The sequence below is a fragment of the Panulirus ornatus genome, chromosome 30 (genome assembly GCF_036320965.1).
Source record: "Panulirus ornatus isolate Po-2019 chromosome 30, ASM3632096v1, whole genome shotgun sequence".
Lineage (NCBI taxonomy): Eukaryota > Metazoa > Arthropoda > Malacostraca > Decapoda > Palinuridae > Panulirus > Panulirus ornatus.
In genome coordinates this window covers 7,932,487-7,957,500 of record NC_092253.1, presented here as the reverse complement: position 1 = coordinate 7,957,500, position 25,014 = coordinate 7,932,487, and the positions used below count along the sequence as shown (strand labels likewise).

At 46.7% G+C, this 25,014-nt stretch overlaps 1 protein-coding gene across 1 annotated transcript in view; it reads left to right on the top strand.

Moving 5' to 3' along the window:
* Tusp (WD40 superfamily protein Tusp) overlaps positions 1 to 25,014 on the top strand; it is a 169,908-nt gene that overhangs the window by 116,344 nt on the left and 28,550 nt on the right. Inside the window, exons 4-11 of the mRNA XM_071679677.1 lie at positions 4,148 to 4,330; positions 10,911 to 11,018; positions 13,770 to 13,929; positions 15,532 to 15,647; positions 15,922 to 16,083; positions 18,064 to 18,288; positions 23,993 to 24,218; positions 24,747 to 24,915. Coding sequence (XP_071535778.1) covers positions 4,148 to 4,330; positions 10,911 to 11,018; positions 13,770 to 13,929; positions 15,532 to 15,647; positions 15,922 to 16,083; positions 18,064 to 18,288; positions 23,993 to 24,218; positions 24,747 to 24,915 — 1,349 coding nt within the window. The remainder of the gene's footprint in view (positions 1 to 4,147; positions 4,331 to 10,910; positions 11,019 to 13,769; positions 13,930 to 15,531; positions 15,648 to 15,921; positions 16,084 to 18,063; positions 18,289 to 23,992; positions 24,219 to 24,746; positions 24,916 to 25,014) is intronic.

Here is a 25,014-nt window from a genome sequence, read left to right as displayed (position 1 = left end):
AGAGACAGACTACCTACGTACGTGTACCTACAAGTAGATCATGCGCGTATCTTCCTTGTATTTGAACAATACTGTTCTTCTCTGTATATAACAGTGTTCCATTCCTGTGTTCCTTGTATTTGAACAATACTGTTGTTCTCTGTATATAACAGTGTTCCATTCCTGTGTTCCTTGTATTTGAACAATACTGTTCTTCTCTGTATGTAGCTGTGTTCCATTCCTGTGTTCCATGTTTTACATCACACAGTCCTAACCTTAATGAGTCGCTATATTCTCACAATGGATTCTCATATCTTCATGAATATATATATATATATATATATATATATATATATATATATATATATATATATATATATATATAGAATAATTTCAAATGTATTTTTCTCCAAGGGGTTCCAACACACTGTTCTGCTCTGTTATCTCACCGTTGTGTTCTGTTATCTCACCGTAGTGCTCTATTATCTCACCGTTGCAACGGTTCAACGGCTTCTGTTCAATGAGTTTTTTCTGTTCATTGTCGTACACATGGTGTATCCATGAGGTAGAGTTATGAGGAGTTTTTAATTCTCTCATGATTGTCTGTGTGTTCCATTCCCTCATTTCTGGATATTTCTCACTCATTGTGAGGTGTTCTCATATTATCACTCATTTGAGATGTTCTCATGTTCTCATTAATATATATATATATATATATATATATATATATATATATATATATATATATATATACATTGTTTTTCTTATATACTTTGATATATGTGTATGTGAATCTGTGTGGAGATAAATAAATTAATAAAGAGCTGTTTATTGAATTTTGGCAACCTCTTCGGCTAACAATACACAGTTCAGGTAGTACAGTTATTACAGAACTGGGGGGGGGAGGGGGTTATGTTAGTTACTAGTTATCTAATTATAACAAAGCTCTGTGTGTGTGTGTGTGTGTGTGTGTGTGTGTGTGTGTGTGTGTGTGTCGTATATAAAACAGGTGTTGGCTCTAATTACGTAATTATTGTACTTTGTTATTGTACTATGTTATTATGGGCCATTTTGTGTGTACTCTTGCCGGTCGTGCCTGGCTACACACACACACACACCTCGCCCTCTGGCTCAACGTTGTTGACACACCTCGCCCTCTGGCTCAACGTTGACATCACGCGTTTTGACTTTGCCGTTCTGTGTCTGTGCTGAGATCACAGGAAGGGAGAGAGAGAGAGAGAGAGAGAGAGAGAGAGAGAGAGAGAGAGAGAGAGAGAGAGAGAGAGGGGAAGGGAGAGGGGGAGAGCTGAGAAGCCATCCCAGACCGCCTTGTGAGGGGTGGATGGAGCTGCTGGTTGAGGAGATTAGGAAAAAATGACCCCAGGGGTAACGAGGGGAAGTGAGGAGGGGAGAGGCTAGGGTGAGGGGAGATGCTAAGGTGAGGGGAGGAGTAGGGTGGAGGGAGAGGCAAAGGTGAGGGGAGGAGTAGGGTGGAGGGAGAGGCTAGGGTGAGGGGAGAGGCTAAGGTGAGGGGAAAGGATAGGGTGAGGGTAGGGGCTAAGGTGAGGTAAGAGAATGGGTGAGGGGGAGTAGTTAGGGTGAGGGGAGAAGCTAGGGTGAAGGAGGGGGGAGGGCTGGACTGTGGAGAAGGGCTAGGGTGAGGGGAGATGCTGAGGTGAGGGGAGGAGTAGGGAGAGACTTAGGGGAGGGGAAAGAATAGGGTGAGGGGAGGGGTTAAGGTGAGGGAAAAGAATGGGTGAGGGGAGAAGCTAGGGTGAAGGAGGGGGGAGGGCTGGACTGTGGAGAAGGACTAGGATGAGGGGAGGGGCAAGGGTGAGGGGAGTATAAATCTTGACAGTCATATGTGAAGGTACATAGATAGGCACATGTGAATGTATAGGTAAATGGTCACATATATGTGAAGAGAGATAAGTCACATATGAGTAGTGAGTCACATATGAAGGCAGACTGTCACATATGAAGGTAAACAGTCACATATTAAGGTAAACAGTCACATATGAAGGTAGACAGTCACATATGTGTATAGACAGTCACATATGTGTATCCTTCCATATTTGTTGGCTTTCTGAACTGTGTAAACAAAGGACCATAACCCAACCTGTATTTACGAAGTAGAAACGCTTCCTGGACGAAGATGATTTACGTAAATTAAAAGTAATTTCTACGATATTATAATTCAGTACTTTTATCATAGATGAACTATTGATAGATGCAGCACTACCGGATCTGTTCATTAGTGGAAAGTGTATATACTTCTTTTTTTTAAAGGTTACGAACAAGAAACTAATGGAAGTTTGGAAAGTATATAAACTTTTTAAGGTATGGGAAAAACTAATTGAAGTTTAGAAAGTATATAAACTTTTTAAGGTATGGGAAAAACTAATTGAAGTTTAGAAAGTATATAAACTTTTTAAGGTACGGGTAAAACTAATGGAGGTTTAGAAAGTATATAAACTTTTTAAGGTACGGGAAAACTAATGGAAGTTTAGAAAGTATATAAACTTTTTAAGGTACGGGAAAACTAATGGAAGTTTAGAAAGTATATAAACTTTTTAAGGTACGGGAAAAACTAATGGATGTTTAGAAAGTATATAAACTTTTTAAGGTACGGGTAAAACTAATGGAAGTTTAGAAAGTATATAAACTTTTTAAGGTACGGGTAAAACTAATGGAAGTTTAGAAAGTATATAAACTTTTTAAGGTACGGGAAAACTAATGGAAGTTTAGAAAGTATATAAACTTTTTAAGGTACGGGAAAAACTAATGGATGTTTAGAAAGTATATAAACTTTTTAAGGTACGGGTAAAACTAATGGAAGTTTAGAAAGTATATAAACTTTTTAAGGGACGGTGTGGGATATGGGACATTCCGGGATGGGTTTCAAACTGTACAAGGTTTGAGAACTACCCTTACCCCCCCCTAAATCATCCCCCCATTAAATGGGTGGTTACCTTCTACTACCCCCCATCCCCCCATCATCATCCCCCCATTAAATGGGTGATTAACTCTGTTGATGGGGTTGGGTTGGGGGGGTGACGGATGGGGGGGGAGGGGGTTTGAAGCCCGAGAGAGAAGGCCCCCCCCCTCCCCCTCCTCCTTTAATTTGGGAGAACAGAGGGTGAAGGAGAGAGAGAGAGAGAGAGAGAGAGAGAGAGAGAATGGAAGCTGAAGGGTTTGAGTTTCCCCCTTCTCTCTCTCTCTCTCTCTCTCTCTCTCTCTCTCTCTCTCTCTCTCTCTCTCTCTCTTTCAAGTTGATGAAGACATTTACTGCGTTCGTTTCATGTTTTAGTGACCCATATTTATTTTGTCCCTCCGTTTTCTCTTCCTGATGTATTCTATGCCCGTTTTCTAGTTTGGTTATATATATTTTTTCCCTCCGTTTTCTGTTTTGGGGACTTTCTGTGTCCCCTTCGTGTCCTCATTTGATTTTTTAAGTCCGTTTTCTTTGTCCATTTTTTGTGTCTTTAGCGTTTTCTTTATAAAACAAAATGGAGACCTCTTTATCTTCAGGGCCTCAGTATTCGTCGTAATTTCCTGTGGTGTGAATAATGTATGATCTGTGACGTAATCTATTCACTATATATATATATATATATATATATATATATATATATATATATATATATATATATATATAGATAGATAGATAGATAGATAGATAGATAGATAGTAACCTGCGTTTTCTGTTAGAATATCAATGCCATGTTTTTGCTATATTTTCTGTGTTGCAGGTCACGACTTCCCCCTTCCCCTCCCCCTCCCTTCCCCAAATACGAGTCGTGTGTTGCGGGTGACGTTCTCCCTCCCTAGCATTCATCATGTGTGTTGCGGGTAACGTTCTCCCTCCCTAGCATCCACCATGTGTGTTGCAGGTGACGTTCTCCCTCCCTAGCATCCATCATGTGTGTTGCGGGTGACGTTCTCCCTCCCTAGAATCCATTATGTGTGTTGCAGGGGTGACGTTCTCCCTCCCTAGCATCCATCATGTGTGTTGCGGGTGACGTTCTCCCTCCCTAGAATCCATTATGTGTGTTGCGGATGACGTTCTCCCTCCCTAGCATCCATTATGTGTGTTGCGGGTGACGTTCTCCCCTCCGTCATGTATGTTGCGGGTGCCGCTGTGTCTCAGTGTCTCTCTCTCCTGCAGGTGACGCTGGTCAAGTGGAACGAGCCTTACCAGAAGCTGGCGACGTGCGACTCCTCGGGCATCATCTTCGTCTGGATCAAGTACGAGGGACGCTGGAGCATCGAACTCATAAACGACCGGAATACGCCCGTCACCCACTTCTCCTGGAGCCATGATGGTCGCATGGCGCTCATCTGTTACCAGGTTAGCATCGCTCCAGGGGGAGGGGGTTCGAACCCTACTCAGTATCCTCCTACGTGGGATTGGATTCTCCTGACGAGAGGGAGAGAGGATCTTGGGTCGTCTTCTGTTTTCAGTTTGTTTTCATCTTTTATACAAACTTATTTCACTGATAATAATAATTCACTAATTATAATTATAGTAATAATGATATTGACTAACAAAATAATAATGATAATTCAATAGTTATAATTATAGTAGTAATGATATTGACAAACAAAATGATACTGATAATAATTATGATAATAATACTGTAATTATAATATGATAATTTTGATAATGATGATGATAATGATAATTGATAATAATGGATGCTGAAGAGAAGAGATCCTTGTAGAAAACGAGGGTTTTTTTTTCGTTAATGACGTTTTCTTCCACGTGAAACGAAATAAATGGACTTAAAAACTTTGTGTATGAAATTAAAACTGACATTTTACTTCAAAATTCTAATTTACTCATTTTTTCCGTATTTTACACAAAGATGATATAAAGTATATTAGGGTGGTTAATTTAGAGGTTTAAAGACGGTTTAATTCAGTCAAAAATTTAAAAAATTTAAAATTTATGGATTTATGACCATTTTTTTTAAATTGACACTCAAACTTTGGATATGTTGATTAAGTTTAGATTTTTAATTAACACTCTAACTTTGGATATATTGATTAAGTTTAGATTTTTGATTTTTAAATTTCTAAACTTCATTAAAACAAGAATGGTTCTTTGTCCATGTCTTAATTTTGTGGAGGTATGATGAAAATTCATCAGTTCATTAATCATGCATTCCTCACCCAGCTCTGCATGATTTAAATTAATCATGCATCTCATTACCCAGCCTTTGACCTATGGCTTCGCGGGTGGGTGTGCGCCGCTTCCCACAGTTTCTGTGTAGCGCCGGACCACGCGAGGATGAACCGTTATGTCGTCTGCTAAATTAATTTTTCTTTACGTAACAGCTATGCTGTGGATTTCTATTTTCCTTCTACCGTCATACCTTCTTCCAGTAACCTTGGTACCACGAGGGTGGGAAAGAGAGAGAGAGAGAGAGAGAGAGAGAGAGAGAGAGAGAGAGAGAGAGAGAGAGAGAGAGAGAGAGAGAGAGATAAGACCTTAGCACATAGGTATGACAAATGACGTATGACGGGGTTATCTGCTGGATGACGATAAGACTAATCTATATTCCTAATCTATATAGATGGAGATAGTAAAGTAGAAGGCTCCTCCTCCCTCCCTCCCTCACCCACCATTATATAGATGGAGACAGGATAGTACAGCAGAAGGCTCGCTCCTCCCCCACCCACCACCATAGATGGAGACAGGATAATACAGCAGATGGCTTTCATCTGTAATTACCTAATTGTAATTAACTCTAAGTACAGTGTAGGTAGATAAATCTACCCTGATAGAGCCCCGGTTTGTTTATATCTACTATTATATCTACGCCACAAGGCGTTGTTATCACCGCTGTAAAGTTCACGGTGAAGAAAAATGTCTTGCCAGTTAACTGTTTGACTACCACGCTTTTTATTTTCTCCTCCATGAGACCAGGAAGTTCCCGGGTATAGCCTTCTATCTCTTCAAACTTCCAAACAATCCGCTGGTTCAATCCGCCATCTTTGTTTCCCCCCCCCCCGCTGTGTCCACAACGGACCACAAGCCTAGATATTGTCGACTTGTTGTCACTTATTCTTAAAACGGATGAATTTCACGCTTCATACTATTTTCTAAATAATTATATTCATATATTTCTGTCAGTTAGTATCTTTATTATGCTTATGTATCCCTGTAATTTGAGAATGATATTACATAGTGCTGTAACCCTTCCATCTTCCCGTCCGCCACGGAGATCACAGTTGCCCAATACAGTTAAACAAACCATAGTATTCTTTCTCCACCCGTTCCTTGACGACACCATTTCATTCGATTATCGCTCGGTTGAAGGAATTTATTTTTCTTTTTTCTCCCCTCCGAGAACCTGACTATGTTTTTACCAGCGCTGCACAGTTTCCTGGAAGCGGAAAACAAAACACTTCAATTTTATCCCTGGCGATCACCTGCATCTTACCACCACACCAGCGCGGGAAATATTCTCTCATTTCTTTTTTATTTTTCGTCTTTTGTCACTCTCCACAACACCTCCCTGACCTCCTATCACTTGGACGTATATATATATATATATATATATATATATATATATATATATATATATATATATATATATATATATGTATATATATATATATATATTGTATGTGTGTATGTGTGTGTGTGTGTGTGTGTGTGTGTGTCTGTCTGTCTGTCCGTCTCTGTGTATGAGGGAAAAACCAAAACACGTCCTTCCTTCTTGTCTTTTAATAGACAACTTTAAAACTGACGATTTAACGACATGTTTCTCCTCCCTGTCGCTCACACATTTGGGCATCGGATATGACACATTAGGCCCTCCTGTTCTCCGTCAGGTCAACTCAATACATATACTTCATCGCCGTCTCCCGCGTCAGCGAGGTAGCGCAAGGAGTCAAGGAATGGCCCAACCCCACCCACATACACATTTATATACATCAACGTATATCTTGTTAGATATTAGTCATTATATGATTATTGCACGAAAGTGCACTTGGGAACTTGTCGTGTTCCATTTTCCCAGTGGACTCAGGAATATATATATATATATATATATATATATATATATATATATATATATATATATATATATATATATATAGCGTTATTAAGATGGCCTTTTGGGCGTTCACTTACTCGCGATATCTTAGTTAACGTAAAAGATAAAAGAAAAACGTCAGTGTCCAGTAATTAACGAACTAATTAAGTGGCTAATGACTCTCTTGATTCGAACTTAACTGTAGAATAAGTTTTTTTGGTATTTTATAATTATTATTATTATTATTATTATTATTATTATTATTAGTAGTAGTAGTAGTAGTAGTAGTAGTAATATGATAATTATTGATATCCCTGGGGATAGGGGAGAAAGAATACTTCCCACGTATTCCCTGCGTGTCGTAGAAGGCGACTAAAAGGGAAGGGAGCGGGGGGCTGGAAATCCTCCCCTCCCGTTTTTTTTTTTTTTTTTTTTTTTTTTTCCAAAAGAAGGAACAGAGAAGGGGGCCAGGTGAGGATATTCCCTCAAAGGCCCAGTCCTCTGTTCTTAGCGCTACCTCGCTAATGCGGGAAATGGCGAATAGTATGAAAAAAAAAAAAAAATTTATTATCATTATATATTCATTATTATTATTATTATTATTATTATTATTATTATTATTATTACTTAACCTTATGGAATTAGGCTAATCGCTCATTGCCTGACCATTTGCAAGGGAAATTGGCTGTTATATAGAGATAGATACGTAGATAGATAGTTACGTAGATAGATAGATACGTAGATAGATAGGGTAATTCTCGAGAATTTCCTTACGTGCCCTAAAGTTAAAAATATTTATCTATTTATTTGTTCTATAAACTTGTTTTTTTATAGTTCCTCTGTTCCCCATGTCCATATGGGCCCCGGTCTGTTCCTCCGTTCCTCTGTTCCGTTTGTGGGAGAGAGAGAGAGAGAGAGAGAGAGAGAGAGAGAGAGAGAGAGAGAGAGAGAGAGAGAGAGAGAGAGAGAGATGTTGTTCTAAAAGGACGTAACCCACAAGTTCGGATGCAAGCGCGGCGCGATTTATTCGCCCTACGTCACTGGGTGCGGAGAGGCGATATTCCCTCCCGCGTCGCTGGAGGAGGATACGCCCCTCTTGATCTGATAAAGAGTTGCCACTTTCTCCAGCTGTTTGAAAAGGTGGAATATTTTCCCTCCCTTTTCCCTCCCTTTTCCCTCCCTTTCTGATGGTGGGAATAGGTTTACTGTTTACTGTTTTTAACGCATATAATCTTTAAACGGGACACACACACACACACACACACACACACACACACACACACTCATAAACATGAGTCAACGAGGAGCTGGGTCAGATGTCGTCAGTTACAGCCCTGTCCAGGGATTCGAACCCAGGCACTTTAGACTGATGGGTCGCAACTCTAAACTACGACCCCTCTGGGGGGGGGGCGGTGTGCACTGTGTGTGTGTGTGTGTGTGTGTGTGTGTATACTGAAGGTTAACAGATGGGGCAACACCAGTGTAATACTCTCTCTCTCTCTCTCTCTCTCTCTCTCTCTCTCTCTCTCTCTCTCTCTCTCTCTCTCTCTCTCTCTCTCTCTATTTATCTATCTATCTCTATCTATTTATCTATCTACCTCTCTCTTTATGTATCTAGTTCAGATTTCCAAAAGTCCATGTGGGAGAGAGAGAGAGAGAGAGAGAGAGGAGAGAGAGAGAGAGAGAGAGAGAGAGAGAGAGAGAGAGAGAGACATGGGTGTGAGGGAAGGGAAGGGGAGAGGGAAAAAATTAAATGATTTTTAAGAGATAGAATACCTCGAGTCTATTTGCTAGATGGCCACTTGTTCTATAACAATAAGATGTTATAATTCTGTTCTAAGTTGATGTTTTATAACATGTATATACTGACATTGTCAATGTCTACTACGATATGTTCATTATCTACTATCTGTATATGTTCTTGGTGTCATACGTACACATTGGTGTTACGTATATCTTGTATTTATGTATACTTTCATGTTATGTACCTATGTGCATCAGTATTGTACACAGTTATGTACACGGTAATGTGGACATATGTACATCAGTATTGTACACAGTGTAATGTACATGTTGGTATTGCGTACATATGTACAATAGTATTGTACAGTTAATACGTTATATTACGTACATATGTACACCAGTATTGTACACAATGTTATGTACACGTTAGTATTACGTACATATGTACATCAGTATTGTACACAATGTTATGTACACGTTACTATTACGTACATATGTACATCAGTATTGTACACAATATTATGTACACATAGATATGACGTACGTATGCACATCAGTATTGTACACAATGCTATGTACACGTTAGTATTACGTACACATGTACATCAGTATTGTACACATTCCGCTTCACATTAGTAGCTCAGGTCAGAGGCAGTACAATGGACTATGTCACACTGGAGCGATAAGGATTTCTCTCTTATGTCACAGCTATTTACCAGCGGGGAGGCCAGCAGAGTAGAACAGCGGGAGGAGGGAGGGGAGGCCAGCAGAGTAGAACAGCGGGAGGAGGGAGGGGAGGCCAGCAGAGTAGAACAGCGGATGGAGGGAGGGGAGGCCAGCAGAGTAGAACAGCAGGAGGAGGGAGGGGAGGCCAGCAGAGTAGAACAGCGGGTGGAGGGAGGGGAGGCCAGCAGAGTAGAACAGCAGGAGGAGGGAGGGGAGGCCAGCAGAGTAGAACAGCGGGTGGAGGGAGGGGAGGTCAGCAGAGTAGAACAGTGGGAGGAGGGAGGGGAGGCCAGCAGAGTAGAACAGCAGGAGGAGGGAGGGGAGGCCAGCAGAGTAGAACAGCAGGAGGAGGGAGGGGAGGCCAGCAGAGTAGAATAGCGGGAGGAGGGAGGGGAGGTCAGCAGAGTAGAACAGCAGGAGGAGGGAGGGGAGGTCAGCAGAGTAGAACAGCGGGTGGAGGGAGGGGAGGCCAGCAGAGTAGAACAGCGGGTGGAGGGAGGGGAGGCCAGCAGAGTAGAACAGCAGGAGGAGGGAGGGGAGGCCAGCAGAGTAGAACAGCGGGTGGAGGGAGGGGAGGCCAGCAGAGTAGAACAGCAGGAGGAGGGAGGGGAGGCCAGCAGAGTAGAACAGCAGGAGGAGGGAGGGGAGGCCAGCAGAGTAGAACAGCGGGAGGAGGGAGGGGAGGCCAGCAGAGTAGAACAGCGGGAGGAGGGAGGGGAGGCCAGCAGAGTAGAACAGCGGGAGGAGGGAGGGGAGGCCAGCAGAGTAGAACAGCAGGAGGAGGGAGGGGAGGTCAGCAGAGTAGAACAGCACCAGTACCAGCTGGAGGAGGAGGGAGGTGTCCCGCTGCCGATAACAGCCGTGTTTACATTCCATATTACAGGGTCTTCCCTCCACAGCTGAGTCTGTGTCTGTCTATCTGTCTGTCTATCTGGCTGTCTATCTGTCTATCTGTCTGTCTGTCTGTCTGTCTGTCTATCTGTCTATCTAGCTGTCTGTCTGTCTGTCTGTCTGTCTGTGGTGGATCAGCTGAGCAGGGAACTCTGTATTTTTATAATATGTGATCCTGTATTGTTGCATCTGAAGGGTGTCACTTAACATTTATTTTTCTCTTATAATTAATCCTTTATTAATACAACTGTGAGGCTTATATATATATATATATATATATATATATATATATATATATATATATATATATATATATATATATATATATATATATATATATAAATATATATATATATATATATATATATATATATATATATATATATATATATATATATTTATATATATATATATATATATATATATATATATATATATATATATATATATATATATATATATATATATATATATATATATATATATATATAAGTTCAGGTGTGACGATATGGTCTTTGCACACAGGACGGGTTCGTGCTGGTGGGGTCTGTGGCCGGCCAGAGATATTGGTCCTCGATGCTCAACCTCCAGTCGACCATCACCTCCGGGGTCTTCACCCCCGAGGACCATCAGGTGAGGAGGAGGAGAGGGAGGATAGGGGATGGGGATTGATGGAGGGAGGGGAGGATAGGGGATGGGGATTGATGGAGGGAGGGGAGGAGGGATGGGGATTGATGGAGGGAGGGGAGGAGGGATGGGGATTGATGGAGGGAGGGGAGGAGGGATGGAAGTTAAGGTGTTACACAGGGAGAGTAGAAAGGGAGAGCAGATGTCGTGAGGTGATTGGAGAGAATGATGAGGGGAGAGTGTGAGGCAAGCAGACATTGGTGAGGGGAGAGTGTGGCAAGCAGACATTGGTGAGGGGAGAGTGTGAGGCAAGCAGACATTGGTGAGGGGAGAGTGTGAGGCAAGCAGACATTGGTGAGGGGAGAGTGTGAGGCAAGCAGACATTGGTGAGGGGAGAGTGTGAGGCAAGCAGACATTGGTGAGGGGAGAGTGTGTGTGAAGCAAGCAGACATTGGTGAGGGGAGAGTGTGTGTGAGGCAAGCAGACATTGGTGAGGGGAGAGTGTGAGGCAAGCAGACAATGATGAGGGGAGAGTGTGTGTGTAAGGCAAGCAGACAATGATGAGGGGAGAGAGTGTGGCAAGCAGACATTGGTGAGGGGAGAGTGTGGCAAGCAGACAATGGTGAGGGGAGAGTGTGTGTGTGAGCCAAGCAGACAATGATGAGGGGAGAGTGTGTGTGTGAGGCAAGCAGACATTGGTGAGGGGAGAGTGTGTGTGTGAGGCAAGCAGACAATGATGAGGGGAGAGTGTGTGTGTGAGGCAAGCAGACAATGATGAGGGGAGAGTGTGAGGCAAGCAGACATTGGTGAGGGGAGAGGATGAGGCAAGCAGACATTGGTGAGGGGAGAGTGTATGTGAGGCAAGCAGACAATGGTGAGGGGAGAGGATGAGGCAAGCAGACATTGGTGAGGGGAGAGTGTATGTGAGGCAAGCAGACAATGATGAGGGGAGAGTGTGAGGCAAGCAGACAATGATGAGGGGAGAGTGTGAGGCAAGCAGACAATGATGAGGGGAGAGTGTGAGGCAAGCAGACATTGGTGAGGGGAGAGTGTGAGGCAAGCAGACAATGATGAGGGGAGAGTGTGAGGCAAGCAGACAATGATGAGGGGAGAGTGTGAGGCAAGCAGACAATGATGAGGGGAGAGTGTGAGGCAAGCAGACAATGATGAGGGGAGAGTGTGAGGCAAGCAGACATTGGTGAGGAGGTGGAAAGAGAAACAGAAGGATGATTGAGGCTACTGGAGAGAGAGAGAGAGAGAGAGAGAGAGAGAGAGAGAGAGAGAGAGAGAGAGAGAGAGAGAGAGAGAGATGATGATGATGATGATGAAGTAGAAAGTAATGATAGGTCTGAACGTATGTTAAGTATTCTTTCTTTTGACATAGATAATATCACACACACACACACACACACACACATTATGTTCTTGAATGACCGTAAGAAAACGGGACGTGTGTTTTCAAGGTTCTGTTTTTCATAGTGGCCCCTTGTAGCCTTCTGCCACTCCTGACGCACTTATGACACCTCCAACACCCTTCTAACCATCTCCAACACCATGTCTCACTCCTCCAACACCCTTCTAACCATCTCCAACACCATGTATCGCTCTTCCATCACCTTTCTAACCATCTCTAACACCATGTCTCTCTCCTTCAACACCCTTTTAACCATCTCTAACACCATGTCTCTCCTCCAGCATCCTTCTGACCATCTCCAACACCATGTCTCACTCCTTCAACACCCTTCTAACCATCTCCAACACCATGTCTCACTCCTTCAACACCCTTCTAACCATCTCCAACACCATGTCTCTCCTCCAACGCCCTTCTAACCATCTCCAACACCACTTCTCGCTCCTCCAACACCCTTCTAACCATCTCCAACACGATGTCTCACTCCTCCAACACCCTCCCTCCCTCCCTCCTAGGTCTGTTGCCCTTCTAACACCATCTAACCTCTTTGCTAGCATTTCTAACAAGTGTCGACCCGACCTAATCAACCACATGCCCACCTAGCCCATCTAACTACCCATCTAGCCCATCTAACTACCCACGTAGCCCCCCTAACTACCTATCTAGCCCATGTAAATACCCATCTAGCCCATCTAACTACCCATTTAGCCCGTCTAACTACCCACCTAACTACCCATTTAGCCCTTCTAACTCCCATATCATCAGGAATATATGTTTACTAGTGGTATCCACCCACCCCAGTTGCCCTACTAACACCATCTAACGCCTCCCTCGTTAGATGTCCTAACACCATCTAACGCCTCCCTCGTTAGATGTCCTAACACCATCTAACCCCTTCCCTCGTTAGATGTCCTAACACCATCTAACCCCTTCCCTCATTAGATCTCCTAACACCATCTAACGCCTCCATCATTAGATGCCCTAACCCCTTCCCTCGTTAGATGTCCTAACACCATCTAACGCCTCCCTCGTTAGATGTCCTAACACCATCTAACCCCTTCCCTCGTTAGATGTCCTAACACCATCTAACGCCTCCCTCGTTAGATGTCCTAACACCATCTAACCCCTTCCCTCGTTAGATGTCCTAACACCATCTAACCCCTTCCCTCATTAGATCTCCTAACACCATCTAACGCCTCCATCATTAGATGCCCTAACCCCTTCCCTCGTTAGATGTCCTCACACCATCTAACCGCCTTCCCTCGTTAGATGTCCTCACCCCCCACCCCCCCCGCCTGACGCGTGTGTCTAACCGCCCTCTCCTCTTGCCCATTCCCCGTGGACAGGTATACTTCGGGACGACGTCGGGAATGGTGATCGTGATGGGCGTGCACGGGGCCATGGTCTCTCAGGTCCCGCTGCTGGACGACACTGCCATCACAGACCTAGCATGGTCCTGCCCCAAGTTCAAGATGGAGGAGAACGAAGAGAGCAGCACCAAGTCTGGTGAGAGCTGAGGGAGAGGGGCACCAGGTCTGGTGAGAGCTGAGGGAAAGGGAGAGGGGCATCAGGTCTGGTGAGCTGAGGGAGAGGGGCACCAGGTCTGGTGAGAGCTGAGGGAAAGGGAGAGGGGCATCAGGTCTGGTGAGCTGAGGGAGAGGGGCACCAGGTCTGGTGAGAGCTGAGGGAAAGGGAGAGGGGCATCAGGTCTGGTGAGAGCTGAGGGAAAGGGAGAGGGGCATCAAGTCTGGTGAGCTGAGGGAGAGGGGCACCAGGTCTGGTGAGAGCTGAGGGAAAGGGAGAGGGGCATCAGGTCTGGTGAGCTGAGGGAGAGGGACATCAGGTCTGGTGAGCTGAGGGAGGAGGGAAGGAGAGGGGCATCAAGTCTGGTGAGAGCTGAGGGAGAGGGGCACTAGGTCTGATGAGCTGAGGGAGGGGGAGGGAGAGGGGCATCAAGTCTGGTGAGAGCTGAGGGAGAGAGAGAGAGGGGCACCACCAAGTCTCAGCTAACATAAAAAAAAAAAGAGAAATACCAGCCAAACGTAACCTAACAACCAACACCTTAATCCTGATTGTGTATTAGGTGTGTGCACACCATGATCCTCTCTCTCTCTCTCTCTCATATATATATCCATTGTTTATATGATCATATAAATACCTAGGTGTCAGACTCTCCAACGAGATGAGGGAGGCACCCCATCTCTCTCTCTCTCTCTCACACAAGTCCCGCCCATCTCACAGTCGTTCACCCAAGCCTTTATAATTGGCTATGTTAAATAAGGGTTTACCACCCTGACTGTATCTTACATTATTATTTTTTTCTTTTGTGTGTGTGTGTGTGTGTGTGTGTGTGTGTGTGTGTGTGTGTGTGTGTGTGTATTTCCCCGCAACACAGAGAGAGAGAGAGAGAGGAAGTATACCTTTTTTGTTTCCCTCCCCCTGCCCGTTTTCTGTAAGATACTCCCTCAGCAGCCACTGTGGTCTTAGTATATACAAAAAAAAAAAAAGAAAAAAAGATTCTTTGATCTCAACATTTCTTTATCTGGTTCCATTAAGTCATCAACAACGCGTATATGACAGAAAACTACTTTATTATGTCCGTAATAAAAATATTTCCCTTTCTCTTCAAACAAGGGTCGTATACCGTCGTGTTCAAGGGTCGTATACCGTCGTGTTCAAGGGTCGTATACCGTCGTGTTCAAGGGTCGTATACCGTCGTGTTCAAGGGTCGTATACCGTCGTGTTCAAGGGTCGTATACCGTCGTGCTCAAGGGTCAGGGACCCAGTAAAGACCCCCCAATCAGAGACCTCCTCCTCCTCCCCAGCCTTGAAACCGTTGCACCTTCAGGTGTGTTCGTGATCAGCCTTCGGCCACGTCCCCCTCAGGTCTGTCGGCCTCAACCCCAGGTGAACTCTCTCTCTCTCTCTCTCTCTCTCTCTCTCTCTCTCTCTCTCTCTCTCTCTCTCTCTCTCTCTCAAGCAGGTTCAGTTACTATCTCTCTCAAGCAGGTTGAGTTATTATCTCTCTCTCTCTCAAGCAGGTTGAGTTATTATCTCTCTTTCTCTCAAGCAGGTTGAGTTATTATCTCTCTTTCTGTCTCTCCGCAGCTGGTGAGGGGTCTTCGCTGCTGGCGGTGGTCTTCCACACGGGCCTGGTGTACCTGCTGCGGACCCATGATGACCTCACACCCACCGTCATCAGAACAGGCCTCAGGGGCGTCCAGGTTAGGCCCGCTTCCCTTCCTACACCGAGCTACACTGACACACCTTACCTGGTACCGCTACACCCTGTACCGCTACTGTAGATGTACCGTCCTTTACCCCCACAGGTGTAGTGTACCATGTACCGTCCATACCGCCACAGGTGTAGTGTACCATGTACCGTCCTTTACCCCCACAGGTGTAGTGTACCATGTACCGTCCTTTACCCCCACAGGTGTAGTGTACCATGTACCATCTCAGTCACTTCGATGTGTTCACCCTCTGCTTCTCCTACAGGTAGAGTGGACCAACTCAGGTGAGGTGCTTGCCGTGGCTGGCCACCTACCTGACGAAGGTTGTACTGTAGGAGCCGCCACGGCCAACCCCGTCAGAAACGTGGTCAAGTTCTACACCAGGACCGGGACACTCCGCTACACCCACCATCTGCCACTCTGTCAGGTGGGTCTTCCGTCGTTTGCTTGTTACACCCACCCTCACCACCGTCTGCCACTCCGTCAGGTGGGTCTTCCGGCGTTTCCTTGCTCCACCCACCCTCACCACCGTCTGCCACTCCGTCAGGTGGGTCTTCCGGCGTTTGCTTGCTCCACCCTCACCACCGTCTGCCACTCCGTCAGGTGGGTCTTCCGGCGTTTCCTTGCTCCACCCACCCACACCACCACCAGCAGCAGGTCTGCCACCCCGGCGTTACTGTGTGTGTGTGTGAGTTGTCGAGCGGCAGTACCCAACACCTGTGCTGCTGTGCGACCGACCCCCCCCATTACCTGTGCTGCTCCTCCCGCTGCTGGCTGCAGCTCCCCCCACCCCCGCCCATCACCCGTGGCCACAGGTGTGGACGGGGAGAGTGTCAGGGAGAGGCGCCACACTTCCCACCTGAATGGAAATCAATCATTAAAGGCGTTATACGTCCTCAGAATGGTCGCTCGCCCTTCCCGAGGGAGAGGGGGGTATGGGAGAGGTGAGAGGGGGGGTATGGGAGAGGTGAGAGAGGGGGGTATGGGAGAGGTGAGAGAGGGGGGTATGGGAGAGGTGAGAGAGGGGGTATGGGAGAGGTGAGGGGTATGGGAGAGGTGAGAGAGAGAGAGAGAGAGAGAGAGAGAGAGAGAGAGAGAGAGAGAGAGAGGAGGAGGAGGAGGGAGAGGGAGATTGTGGGAGAGGTGAAAGAGGGGGGGAGGGGAATGGGAGAGGAGAGAGGGGGGTATGAGAGAGAGAGAGAGAGAGAGAGAGAGAGAGAGAGAGAGAGAGAGAGAGAGAGAGAGAGAGAGAGAGAGAAGCATTTGTGTATGAAGAGAAGTATGTATGTATGTATGTATGGGCACTTAACCACGAGGAATATTGAACCACGATAAGTTGCCAAGTGTACTTTCGTGTCATGATCACATCATCAGGGAGAGATACGTTCTTACGTCTTTCTATCTCATTCTTGTGTCTCCCCTGATGATGTGATTATGACACGAAAGTGCACTTGGGAACTTATCCTGCTTCATTTTCCTCGTGGTCATATGCATATACTAGGTCACGCATACCACTGTAACCTCATGCAACATGTAAACATGTATGTATATGTATGTATTTCGCACTGTTGCGCTGACATGTTCGTATGAAAACGTGTATCCTATATGTATGTATGTATGTATTTATATGTATGTGTATAGAACTCTATGATCTAGCCTTTGTCTATGTATTTGTGTCTCTTTAGTATGAACCTGAAGATATGATAAAATATTATCATTTCTCTTTCTATATACGTACAGCAGTGGCCATTGTGTGTGTGTGTGTGTGTGTGTGTGTGTGTGTTTCTATTTCCTGTAGAGGTTTATATAGCTTGGTCTGTGTGTGTGTGTGTGTGTCTTTCTCTTTCAAAGTTCACGTTCTCATGTGACCAGAGGCCAACCCTTCACCTTTTGACGCCTCATGAACCCCATTCAAAACTGTATGGTCAGTGTAGCGCCATTGGTTCTCTCCTCTTCCTCCTCCTCTTGATCATCAGTGTATATAGTCAGTGATTGTGTGCTCCTCTTCCTCCTCTTCTTCGTGCTCTTCTTCCTCCTCTTCTTCCTCCTCTTCCTCCTCCTCTTCCTCCTCCTCTTCTTCCTCCTCTTCTTCCTCCTCCTCTTCCTCCTCTTGATCATCAGTGTACAGTGTCCCTCCTCCTCTTCTTCCTCCTCTTCCTCCTCTTGATCATCAGTGTACAGTGTCCCTCCTCCTGTTCCTCCTCCTCTTCCTCCTCCTCTTCCTCCTCTTGATCATCAGTGTACAGTGTCCCTCCTCCTCTTCCTCCTCTTGATCATCAATGTACAGTATCCCTCCTCCTCTTCCTCCTCTTCCTCATCCTCCTCCTAATCATCAGTGTACAGTGTCCCCGCTCCTCCTCCTCCTGGTCATCAGTGTACAGTGTCCCCGCTGCTCCTCCTCCTGCAGAACCCGGTGACGGCGCTGACCTGGGGCCACAACGACAAGCGGGTCTTCGTGGCGACGGGGGCGCAGCTGCACATCGGGCGGGTCTCCCGGCGTGTGGCCTCCCTCCAGCTACTGTGTCGACTGGCCATCAAGACCAGGGTCGCTGACGAGGACAAGGTCGCCACCCTCCCACTCCCAAGGAGGCTCAAGGCCCTCGTCACCTCCCTCTACACCCAGACCATCCGAGTGAGTCTTGTAAGGTTTCTGGACACTTTCCTGTACACTCAGAACCACCCGAGTGGGTCTTAGAACCATCCAGGTGGGTCTTACAACCATCCGAGTGGGTCTTAGAACCATCCGAGTGAGTCTTGTAAGGTTTCTGGACACCCAGACCATCCGAGTGGGTCTTGTAAGGTTTCTGTACACCCAGACCATCCGAGTGGGTCTTGTAAGGTTTCTGGACACCCAGACCATCCGAGTGGGTCTTGTAAGGTTTCTGGACACTCAGACCATCCGAGTGAGTCTTGTAAGGTTTCTGGACACCTTCCTATACACTTAGAACCATCCTAGTGGGTCTTAGAACCATCCAAGTGGGTCTTACAACCACCCGAGTGGGTCTTAGAACCATCCTAGTGGGTCTTAGAACCATCCAAGTGGGTCTTATAAGGTCCTTAAGACCTTCGTATACACCTAGGACCATCCGAGTGGGTCTTGTAAGGTCCTTAAGACCTTCCTGTACACGCAGAACCATCCGAGTGGGTCTTATAAGGTCTCTGGGACACCATCCTATACACTCAGTCTTGAGGTTCTTGTGTGTGTGTGTGTGTGTGTGTGTGTGTGTTACTAAGACTGTTAGAAGCGGTCGATCAGGTCCTGGGGGGGAGGGGGGGGTCATATGCCACATTAGCTCCCCTCACTTATGAGTCAGGAAGGTCAAAGAGGGGATTTAAAGGTCACGTGGCTGACCCGAGCGACAGAGGGGTAGGTCATCCAAGTGAATCAAGGTGAGTCAGGGATTCACCCACTCACCTCACTCACTCACTCACTCACCTCACCTCACTCACCTCACTCACTCACCTCACTCACTCACTCAGGCTGGGAGGGTGTGGGTTGGCCAGCAAGGATGAGTTGTGAGACACAAAGGTGACGCTGGATTCGAAGCAAGAGAGTTGTCAGTCACAAAGGTGACGCCGGGGGTGTCGGAGTGAGTGGACAGACTTCAAGAATTACACATGTGAACAGGTCAAAGGTCGTGTCTTGACCTTTGTTGAGCGAGAGATAATAAATATATATATATATATATATATATATATATATATATATATATATATATATATATATATATATATATATATATATATATATATATATATCAACCAGAGGTGATGGAGATAACACTGTCTAATGTAGATTCGAGACATGTTTCGAACCAGTCTCGCTCGGGTATAGTCGGAAACATATAGACCCTGACCTCACAGGAGTTGATTAGAGTTAAGTCATTAGATAATCACCTTCACCATAGGTAATTAGACATTACCAACTGCCTGACGTAGACATTTGACTATGATGAGACAGTGTCTGAGGCGAAGATGTCTTACACAAGTCTTGGGAGACGTGATAAGAAGTTGTGGTTGTGATTATTGAATAATTTTGGCGTATACGTGGATGATTATGAAACTGGTTGTGATTATTGAATAATTTTGGCGTATACGTGGATGATTATGAAACTGGTTGTGATTATTGAATAATTTTGGCGTCTACGTGGATGATTATGAAACTGGTTGTGATTATTGAATAATTTTGGCGTATACGTGGATGATTATGAAACTGGTTATGATTATTGAATAATTTTGGCGTTGTTAATAATGAAGTTGTGTGGTGAGGAAAATGGGTGTTGATGGAAGTTTCATTATAATGTGATTAATATTGTGGAGTCCAGGGTTGGTTCTGAGGCCTGGTGGTCTTGCTCGTGTGAACTCGAGGAGGAGGAGGAGGAAGATTAGCTTAGAGGAGGAGGAGGAGGAGGAGGAAGATTAGCTTAGAGGAAGGAGGAGGAGGAGGAGGAAGATTAGCTTAGAGGAAGGAGGAGGAGGAAGATTGGATTAGAGGAAGGAGGAGGAGGAAGATTGGATTAGAGGAAGGAGGAGGAGGAAGATTGGATTAGAGGAAGGAGGAGGAGGAAGATTGGATTAGAGGAAGGAGGAGGAGGAAGATTGGATTAGAGGAAGGAGGAGGAGGAGGAAGATTAGCTTAGAGGAAGGAGGAGGAGGAAGATTGGATTAGAGGAAGGAGGAGGAGGAGGAGGAGGAGGAAGATTAGCTTAGAGGAAGGAGGAGGAGGAGGAGGAAGATTAGCTTAGAGGAAGGAGGAGGAGGAGGAAGATTAGCTTAGAGGAAGGAGGAGGAGGAAGATTGGATTAGAGGAAGGAGGAGGAGGAAGAGGAGGAGGAGGAAGATTAGCTTAGAGGAAGGAGGAGGAGGAAGATTGGATTAGAGGAAGAGGAGGAGGAGGAAGATTAGTTTAAAGGAAGGAGGAGGAGGAAGATTGGTTTAGAGGAAGGAGGAGGAGGAAGAACATTGGTTTAGAGGAAGGGGGAGGAGGAGGTGGAGGAAGATTGGTTAGAGGAAGGAGAAGGGGAAGATTGGCTTAGAGGGAGAAGGAGGAGGAAGATTAGTTTAAAGGAAGGAGGAGGAGGAAGATTGGCTTAGAGGGAGGAGGAGGAGGAGGAGAAGGAGGAGGAGCAAGATTGACTCAAGAGGAGGAAGACAGTTTGCCTCACTCTGCACGCACGGATCATAGTGGCGGAATTCCCGTACATCTTGACCATCACATCAGCCTTGCGTGCCGTCAGGCTGCGAGGCTTCAAGCACGACCAGACTGTCTGTGTGTCTGTGTCTGTGTGTCTGTTGCCGGCCAGGTGAATGGTCACCTTGACAACCAAGGTCACCTCTGACGTCATCCCCAGCCTGGCTGGCTGGCGGGGGGGGGGGGGGGGGGGGGGGTAAAGTGGGGGGGTCAACAGGGGGGGGGTAATATGGGGGGGTGTCAACAGGTTGTAGGGGGGGAGGGGGGAGAAGACGTAGTGTGTGGGGGTAGTACAGCATCAACACCATGTACAGTAGTACATGTACGTCACCATGTACAGTAGTACATGTACGTCACCATGTACAGTAGTACATGTACGTCACCATGTACAGTAGAACATGTACGTCACCATGTACAGTAGTACATGTACGTCACCATGTACAGTAGTACATGTACGTCACCATGTACAGTAGAACATGTACGTCACCATGTACAGTAGAACATGTACGTCACCATGTACAGTAGTACATGTACGTCACCATGTACAGTAGCACATGTACGTCACCGCCCTGCTTATGTGTGAGGTGTACACAGCTCCCCACGTGGTGTACTGGTAACGTCTTCCACGCCCAGTAACTGGAGTCCCCGGTTCGAATCCCTAGTCGGGCTGGGTCAGCGCTGTGAGTGGGGGAGAGAGGGAGTGTGGAGAGGGAGTGGAGGGGGAAGGTGAGAGTGGGTGGTGGTGTTGAATGTGGTTGTTTACAAGTGAGTGCGCTTGGCTGATCTCTCTCTCTCTCTCTCTCTCTCTCTCTCTCTCTCTCTCTCTCTCTCTCTCTCAGTCAATCCAGGAGACTGGCTAACCTCTCTCTCTCTCTCTCTCTCTCTCTCTCTCTCTCTCTCTCTCTCTCTCTCTCTCTCTCTCAGTCAATCCAGGAGACTGGCTAACCCTTCTCTCTCTCTCTCTCTCTCTCTCTCTCTCTCTCTCTCTCTCTCTCTCTCTCTCTCTCTCTCTCTCTCTCTCTCTCTCAGTCAATCCAGGAGACTGGCTAACCCTTCTCTCTCTCTCTCTCTCTCTCTTCTCTCTCTCTCTCTCTCTCTCTCTCTCTCTCTCTCTCTCTCTCTCTCAATTCAGGACGCCCGCCCATTGGCTAGCCTGGGTCCAGTCACAATGATCAACGAATTATCATTATTCGTTAGAATGAGACGTCGAGGGGGGCAGAAGGGGGAGGAGTTAGCCCTTGGCATTAACGAATGACGTCATGATAATTGGGGGGGGGGGTAGATAACTGATAACAGCAATATCATGGATCAAGGTGGCTCAAGGTTCACCTTGAAGTTGACCATTTTTCCTCGTACATGAGAAATAGATTGAGAACTTCTAAGTTTAACGAGTACAAAGATGTGGCACAAATGTAGAAGTTTAACGAGTACAAAAATGCACGAGTCTCTACGTTTTAACGAGTACAAAGATGTGCACAAATGTAGAAGTTTAACGAGTACGAAAATGCACGAGTCTCTACGTTTTAACGAGTAAGAAGATGTGCGCAAATGTAGAAGTTTAACGAGTACAAAAATGCACGAGTCTGTAAGTTGAACGAGTGCACAGATGCACGAGTCTCTACGTTTAACGAGTACAAAGATGCACTGCTCGACTATAAGTTTAACGAGTACAAAGAAGCCCGTGTCTATAAGTTTAACGAGTACAAAGATACACGAGTCTAAGTTTAACGAGTGCACAGATGCACGAGTCGCTACGTTTAACGAGTGCACAGCTGCAGGAGTTGCTACGTTTAACGAGTGTACAGCTGCAGGAGTGTATACAGCAGGGAATACAATGATGTAGTCTGGCCATCATTGTGCCAACCTTACACGGGATTTCTCCATCACGTTGATGGACGGGTCGTCTCCTTCTACATTAATGTTGCCAGCGCCATCATGTTGGCCTGCTGGTGCAGCATTCTCACTCCATCCCTTCTACCTTATCCCCTCCATCCTTCTACCCTCTTCCTTCCATCCTTCTCCCTTCTCCCTTCCATCCTTCTACCTTCTCCCCTCCATCCTTCTACCCTTTCCCCTCCATCCTTCTACCCTTTCCCCTCCATCCTTCTCCCTTCTCCCTTCTCCCTCCATCCTTCTACCCTACCCTCCATCCCTCTACCCTCTTCCCTCCATCCTTCTACTTCTCCCTTCCATCCTTCTACCCTCTACCCTCCATCCTTACTTACCTCCCTCCCTCCCACACCCTCTCCCCACCCTCACTCCTCCCCTCCCCTCCCCCCCCTGGAACGCAACACTGAGCCATGTTAACAGTGTGTGTGTGTGTGTGTGTGTGTGTGTGTGGGTGTAGGCTGTGGTAGGGAGGTCGAACCCTGAGCCACGGGGAGTCGTGGCGGAAGTCGACCCCCTCCAGCCATCATCACCGTGTATTCATCGCGGCCAGACTGAAGGGGGAGTAGGGAAGGTGGGGGGTGGACACCACAGTGTAGATGACACAGCTCTCTATGTGAGCCCAGCTCGTATATATATATATATATATATATATATATATATATATATATATATATATATACAGGAAAGGATCACAATTTTGCGCGTGATCAAGATATTCCTATGAGTCCACGGGGAAAATGAAACACGATAAGTTCCCAAGTGCACTTTCGTGTAATAATCACATCATCAGGGGAGACACAAGAGAGAAATATAACAGTCAGTTGATATACATCGAAGAGACGAAGCTAGGACGCCATTTGGTAAACATGTGATTGTTCAAAACATGATGTATATCAACTGTATGTATCCCCCATCTAAACTCCCACCATCCTATCCCACAGTGTCCATATCCCCGTCATGTCCCAGGGGAACCACACCCACCCACCCACCCACACCCTTCCCTCCTTCCCTCCTTCTTCTTTCTTCGCCTGACACCCACTCACACCCTTCCCTCCTTCCCTCCCTCCCTTCTTATTCGCCTGACACCCACCCACACCCTTCCCTCCTCCTTCTTCTTCGCCTGACACACACCCACACCCACCCACACCCTTCCCTCCTTCTTCTTTCTTCGCCTGATACACACCCACACCCACCCACACCCTTCCCTCCCTCCTTCTTCTTCGCCTGACACACACACACCCCCTCCATCTTCCAGTGTTACATCCCAGACGCGCGCCAGCTGCGCGAGTTCGTATCCCGGCCTCCGGTCAACAGCCAGCGGCTCCACTGTACCATGATACGCCACGACGAAGACCTGGTGCCCACCCCAGGGGCCTGCTACACACTCTACCTCGAGTACCTCGGCGGCCTCGTCCCGCTCCTCAAGGGCAAGAGAACCTCCAAGATCCGGCCAGAGTTCGTCATCTTCGACCCACAAGCAGGTGAGGTGGGGGGGGGGGGGGGAGGATAGGGTGGGGTTGACCCACAAGCAGGTGAGGTGGGGGGAAGGCTTGTGTAGTGGGGAGAGAGAGGGTGGGTTGATCCACAAGCAGGTGAGGTAGGGGTGAGGGCTTGTGTAGTGGGGAGAGAGAGGGTGGGTTGATCCACAAGCAGGTGAGGTAGGGGTGAGGGCTTGTGTAGTGGGGGAGAGAGGGTGGGTTGATCCACAAGCAGGTGAGGTAGGGGTGAGGGCTTGTGTAGTGGGGGGAGAGAGGGTGGGTTGATCCACAAGCAGGTGAGGTAGGGGTGAGGGCTTGTGTAGGGGGTGGGAGGAAGAGAGTGGGTCGACCCCACAAGCAGGTAAGGAGAGGGACCTTCGTGGAGACGGGGGTGTTCGACCACTTGTCTCCTCTTCTTCTTCTTCCTTCGTTTCTTTATCATCTATTGTACTTATCCCCCTTTCTCTCTTTTTTTTTTTTTTAACTCTCACCTTCGCCCCTTTCTCTCCCCCCTCCTCCCCGCGCCTCCAGATGAAGCACTCAACAAGGAGGGGAACGAGAGGGGCGGGAGCGTGGGGGCGTGCGGCCCAGGCGGGGTCCTGCTCAACGGCCACCCCGCCTTCAGCGACACCTCAGACACCGAGTACGAGGACATGTGCGCCTCCCCCAGGCTCCAGCGACGGCGCAAGCTGAAGAGAAGGTGGGTTTCTAGGAGGCTCTGTCTGTCTGTGTCTGTGTGGGGGGTGTCTGTCTGTGTCTGTGTGGGGTCTGTGTCTGTGTGTGTGTGTGTGTGTGTGTG